The sequence below is a fragment of the Maylandia zebra genome, linkage group LG12 (genome assembly GCF_041146795.1).
Source record: "Maylandia zebra isolate NMK-2024a linkage group LG12, Mzebra_GT3a, whole genome shotgun sequence".
NCBI lineage: Eukaryota > Metazoa > Chordata > Actinopteri > Cichliformes > Cichlidae > Maylandia > Maylandia zebra.
In genome coordinates, this window is record NC_135178.1 from 20,652,068 (window position 1) to 20,658,480 (window position 6,413).

At 43.5% G+C, this 6,413-nt stretch overlaps 1 protein-coding gene across 1 annotated transcript; it reads left to right on the forward strand.

Annotated features, from left to right (window-relative positions):
* The first annotated feature begins 5 nt into the window (after nucleotides 1–5).
* Nucleotides 6–5,484, forward strand: svopa (SV2 related protein a). The gene is made up of 16 exons (XM_004544572.5): nucleotides 6–245; nucleotides 1,368–1,525; nucleotides 1,636–1,721; nucleotides 1,813–1,911; nucleotides 2,346–2,417; nucleotides 2,582–2,706; nucleotides 2,804–2,867; nucleotides 2,947–3,072; nucleotides 3,175–3,303; nucleotides 3,425–3,498; nucleotides 3,611–3,687; nucleotides 3,807–3,911; nucleotides 4,197–4,308; nucleotides 4,399–4,480; nucleotides 4,587–4,676; nucleotides 4,768–5,484. Exons 1-16 carry the CDS (start codon nucleotides 199–201, stop codon nucleotides 4,978–4,980), a joined length of 1,659 nt encoding a protein of 552 aa, XP_004544629.3. The 5' UTR covers nucleotides 6–198; the 3' UTR covers nucleotides 4,981–5,484.
* The last annotated feature ends 929 nt before the right edge of the window (nucleotides 5,485–6,413 follow it).

The window sequence follows — 6,413 nt, forward strand, 5'->3', positions numbered from 1 at the left end:
GCTCGTGTAATCAGCAGTCATGAGGTCTTATACCCTCCTGAGCTCATGCCTTTCCGAGAGTCTCGCGCTGTGACTCGCGCAGGGCAGCCTCTCATTGGCTGTCGACGGACACCCGGAGCAGATCGCTCTCCTCGGTGCTGAAATCGCAGCCCGTCGTGACCATGTAAACGGCGATGATGCCAAACGGACCGTCGGCCAATGAACACCAAAATGGACGATGATCTGTTCCAGCTGAGACAGCTGCCGTGAGTACGGTGCAGTCTGCACACCAACGCCTTTTTCTGTGTGTTTTCTCCTCCCGGCTTTGCGTGATTGTCCGACGCATCGCCCTCTGACGGCTTCGCGTCGCCTTTGATTAGCTCCCTGGACCACAGATAGCCTGAAGCTGCTCAAAAGCACCGATCGTGCAGTTTTATTATCCACACATGTGTTCCCAGACAGAAGAGAAACAAAGAACAATAACACCGCGTCTTCTGTCTCCGCTACTGGAGGCATTTTGTTTACAGGCGTAGCATCTTCCTAAGAAACTATTTATTTACTGGAAGCAGATTGGCTGTGATTTCTCAGCTTAATAAGTTTTTTGGGGGGGTTAAACATGATTTTCTTTTTCTTTTTCTTTTTACTATGTTTACTGCCATAAGACAATTTATCACAGCCCTGCTGCACATGCGTTAAGGCTGGCCCATGACAGTCTAGCTTAGCCTTAGTGAGAGATATTTAGGAGTCTCCTTTCAGAATCCTGCTAAAAAAAATTAAAATCACATTTTATTTTTGTTTCAAAGGGAAGGTAAACATGTCAGAGCAGTCCACTGCAGCATACTTCCTACTCCCGTGTGCATTTCTTACCAGAGAGATTGAAAGGGGAAATTATAGTCTTTACAGGGGAACACAGACCTCCCCAGAAATCTCACAAACTCATCTGTAATACTGATAGGCTACTTTCCACTGCAAGCAGGCTATGTTATGTAATTACAGTGATTAAGACGTCCCACTCTCCGTGTTCTTTTTTAGTCTTTCAGGCTGAGCAAACTATCAATTATCTGCATGTAGAAGAAGAGTATCCCTTCCATCCTTCACATGTGTATCTCTTAGCCTTTAAAAGCTTGTCTGGCAGTGAAGTGGAGTGTGCCAACCTGTCTGCTGGCCTGATATGGTTTCCCCATTGGAGAATAATATCACCCATACACAAAATCAAAGCCAGGAAAAGCTCATATCACCAAGGCAACAGCCTCTGACTCTCATTTGCACTCAGCATTGCTCTGACACCAGTCTTATGAAACTCCTGTGACCTGCCTTATTGCAGATAAGTTCATTCTCCTGAGCTTAGGATAAGATATACTCTATCCTCTTCTTTATGTTTTTTGTAGTGTTGTCCGCTTCCGTCGCACAGGTGAGAGCACACGCTCAGAGGAAGATGTTGAGAGCAGAGAGCAGGATGCAAGGACTGCAGAGCAGACTGATCTGGAGGCTGTGGCGCTCACTGAGGGAGCTCCAGTACCTCGAGAGTTTGCTAATCCGACTGATGGTACAGTATGGCATGGCTTCATTTCTCTCAGACAGCTGTTTTAAGGTCTTACATTTTCCTCCTGGGCTCAGACTCAAGTACAATCTTGCTGCACGCCCTCATTCTCTCAGACACATTCATGGTGGAAGATGCCGTAGAAGCCATAGGCTTTGGGACATTTCAGTGGAAACTCTCCATCCTCACTGGCCTATCCTGGGTGAGAACTGCTCTTTCATTTAAATAAGCACAATACAAAGTAATTATGACAACTGCATATGAATTCACTGAGTATCTTTGTGTGTTTTCAGATGGCTGATGCTATGGAGATGATGATCCTCAGCATCTTAGCTCCACAGCTCCACTGTGAATGGAGACTGCCCAGCCTGGAAGTGGCACTGCTTACATCGGTAATGTCTCTCTTATGTCTGTGAAAGTCCTCCTCTTGCAGTGCAATATGACCGTCCTGTCAGTTATTGATCGAGTTCCCAGGGATGATTTTGTGCTTGGATTAAAACGGAGCCAGCAAATGGCGAAGAAAAGAAGACCTGAGCACACTTCAGATATGTGCTGAATCTTTGCAACCTTAATGAATCTGAAAGTCTTATTTAGAGTCAGAGTGAAATACAGAATATCATTCAAACAAGGAAATTAAGGTTCACTTACTAAAGACACTAAACATTCACATTTTTGTGGCTCAAACAAAACCAAATACTACCGACAGTTTAAGAACAGTGTATAAGAGGATGTGCATGCTATGTCGGACAACTTTTGGCTGCAATCTGACTGGGACTTGATTTTTTTCTGGTTTTTTTTTTTTTTTCTTTCTTTCTTCTTGATACAGGCAGTGTTCATCGGGATGATGATCAGCTCTTCTCTTTGGGGGAACATATCTGACAAATACGGCAGAAAGACAGTAAGTTCTAATAGCATTCAGTCAGAGGTCCAAATGATTTACAGAGTTAGGGTTTCTTAGTACATACTAGACAACAGGAGTGAGCCGCTTCATTATGCCAGAGTGAGATTTTGCTTATTTATTTATTTAGCAGTGTATTATGTCTTGATTGTATACACATGCAGGGTCTGAAGCTGAGTGTTCTGTGGACGATGTTCTACGGCCTGATGAGTGCTTTTGCACCTATTTACGGCTGGATCCTTGTCCTCCGTGCACTGGTGGGCTTCGGCATTGGAGGGGCACCTCAGTCGTGAGTAACCCTTCATCTTGAAAAAACAAAGCAAAAAAAACAATCAAATTGTAATGTATGGCGATTGGGTTCATAATAAAGTGCCTCTTTTTGTAAGGGTGACGCTGTATGCTGAGTTTCTGCCTATGAAGTCCAGAGCCACATGCATCTTGCTTATTGAGGTATGGAGTGCACAAATCTTATATCATTTCAGCACTTAAACCTTCTCAGCCCTAAAACCTGCATTTGCTGCTGTCGTAGATATTTTGGGCACTGGGCACTGTATTTGAGGTCCTCTTAGCGATCTTGGTGATGCCCACTCTGGGCTGGCGCTGGCTGCTCGGACTTTCTACCATTCCTCTCTTCATTTTTGCCATTCTGTGCTTTGTAAGTATGTTGGCAGTCTTGAGCTGCTCTACAATTTGAAGCATGATAGATTACAGCTTTATCAACCTAATTTTTCTTTTGTTTTTTGGTGGGTGGGAGCAGTGGCTGCCAGAGAGTGCTCGATACGACGTGCTGACAGGGAATCAGGAAAAGGCTCTGAACACACTGAAGCGGATTGCCACTGAGAACGGAGCACCCATGCCACTGGGAAAACTGATTGCCGCCAGACAGGTGCGGTGTGCATCTGCAAAAACTCTAAATGCTTTGTGTACATTAAGTACCCTCTATCATACTGCCATTTGTGTTCTGAGGGGTTTTTTTATGGCTGTTTTTTTTTATTTTTTTTTATTAGGAAGATCGTGGGAAGATTCGAGACTTATTTTCATCTCACTTCCGCTGGACCACAGTCCTGCTGTGGTTTATTTGGTAAATTAGCAATTGATAATGTCTTCCTCTTTCTCGAAAACCTTGCGTTTTCATTGTCCAGTGATTTACCTAAAGCAAATCAGCATGAATTGATCTGTGTCTGTTCATGCAGGTTTGCGAATGCTTTCTCTTACTATGGGCTGGTGCTGCTCACCACAGAGCTGTTTCAGGAGGGAGGCGCATGTGGAAGTGAGTCAGATGCTGAGGGCTTCACACACTTTATGGTGGTTATGTTTTTGCAAAAAGCATCACAGACAGTAGGCTGAGTGCTGGATTTGAAGCATCCTGTTTGGTGTAACTCCCTCTAGTGTCCAAAGGTAATAAGGAGGAGCTCCGATGCAGCTTAGAGTGTAAATACCTGAATTCTGACGACTACAAAGACCTGCTGTGGACTACGTTATCTGAATTCCCAGGTACACATCACCAAGCTCTCATAAATTTGTTGTTCAATATATTAAAAACTGTGCAAATTCTGCTCTAAATTATGCACAAATATGACCACCTGCTGGTTATTATGCATTAATATAAATGCCTCCTCTCTTCTTGCTTCAATTCTTGTTCTATTGTTGTTGTTTTTACACTCATGCAGGCACTCATTTTGGTGTCTCAATATGATTGGCTGCACCTGCATTTTTTTTTCTACTATGTGAGAGCATGCAGTTTGATTTTAGGGGTCTGAGTATGCTGATGTTGTACAGGACTGCTGGTGACGCTGTGGGCTATCGATCGATTGGGAAGGAGGAAGACCATGGCACTGTGTTTCTTCGTTTTCTCTATGTGTATTATTCCACTTTATGGCTGTGTTGGGAGGTAAAGGCACAACTGGCCATAATCAGGCTTTTAAATACTTTAAGAATTAGTAATGCTGTCCATTTACTGATACTGATTTATCCCCTGCAGAGCCTCCATGACAGTGTTGATATTCATCGCCAGAGCATTTATTGCAGGAGGGTTTCAGGCAGCCTATGTGTACACTCCAGAGGTAAGATATCTACACAGTGAGCAGTTTTGCTCCTACTGTGTAAAACACATTTGCAGGGCAGAATTAGAAAATTGGCAGCCTCCTATGTATTTCTGAAACTCTGCAGGTATACCCAACAGCGACCAGAGCTTTAGGATTGGGAACAAGCAGTGGAATGGCCAGGGTTGGTGCCCTAATAACTCCGTTTGTTGCCCAGGTAACACTTTGTTTTCCCATGACAACACTGCACAAAAATGTCAGAGTGTTAGTGTCACACATTGTGATTGTCCATGGGCTTCATCCTGCAGGTGATGCTGGAGTCCTCTGTGTACCTGGCTCTGTCAGTGTACTGCTGCTGTTGCCTCTTCGCGGCCATCGCCTCCTGCGCGCTGCCAATTGAGACGACAGGCCGCGGCTTGCAGGAGTCCAGCCACCGTGAGTGGGGACAGGAGATGATGGGTAGGGCCTCTTCCCACAGCGCTGGAGGAGTCCCTGACTCCAGCTCCGGCTCCCAGGGCTGAGGATGCATCAGCTGCAGTGCAGCTGAGAGGAGACCACAGTGAAGAAGAGAAGCAAGGAGAGGGAAGACAACAAAACCAGCTCTCTGTGTTCATCTTTGCCCCCCTTCAATGATCTTCAGTTTAGTCACCGCAGTGGCTGGGAGCCAGGCAACACAGTAGTTACATGTACATGTCATTGTACTTTTTTAGTCTTTTAAACACCATTGCTCTCACAAGTTTGCCACTGTATAACTGCACACAGGGTAATCAAGAAAGACCAAATGACCTACATGAGTGTGAGAGTGAATGGGGGAGGAAAATCGTAAAGAGAGAATTCTAATACTTCAACCAAAGTATTTTAATCAAGCTTTTCTAATCCAAGAGAAGCAAAAGGGATAGCGTAAGGTCAAACAACTATCTTCTTTTCAAAAAGCCTTAAAACTACCTATTTAGCTTGTGGTCGAGAGACCTACTCTTAAACCTATGAGAAAGCTGCTTCTGCTAACGTAGTGGGCGTAGATACATATGTAAGGAACAGCATTATCCTGTGCGCACAATTTGCCTGCTGAAATACACTAATCACACTTGTCTTTATTTTTTAAAACAGAGCATTGATAGATTGAAGGAAAATCCCACACAATCAAAACAACAGGGCATCTGAATGAAAAGGGTGTGGGGTTATTTAATAGTTTCAGCCGTGAGAGGTGAAAGGAAGTCACTAGCTTTCATACACCGAGCATCCTTTTGAACTCTTGTGTTGTTCTTGTGTCAGTATTAGTTCACATTTTAACACGGTAAAGACCCATGGAAAATGCAGGTAACATTGAAAATACCACCTCATCTCTTGATCATTATCAGGACAGATTCTTTATAGCAAGCTGAGGGATCTGTTGAAACCTTCACCAGAAGATATTAACATCAGTAAGATAATAACTTCTCATATTTACAGCACAAACATGCTCCATGGATCCTGTATTTACGTTAACATTAAAGTGTTTGATCATTTAAATCTGAGCAGTTTCTCAACATCCAAAGCTGACTGAGCCTAGTTAGCAAGGTTTACATAATTTAAAAATACAAAAACATTCACACATGTATGTGGTGTCATAATCTATAGACGTTGATGCATCTCGTGCCCTACTTCAGCAGACTTTGATGCTGCGTTTCCGAATGTCCACAACGGGATGTTGTGTTCTGTAAATAATGTATCAATACCTGGTTTAGTTGTTGTCTTTGCTTTTGTTTGTAACAGAGGTGACGAGGAGATGGACTGAGGGAAGTTTTGTTTAAAAAAATAATCTCTGTATTTATTTAACGAGTATAGGTCTGATGAGCTGTTACCTGCCAATGTTTGAGATGAAGAGCTGCATTACGTGTCTGTGTGCACAGATCCTTGTCAACGCACTGGATGTAAATGTGTATGATACTGTAGTAAATGATCTTTCAAAGACAAG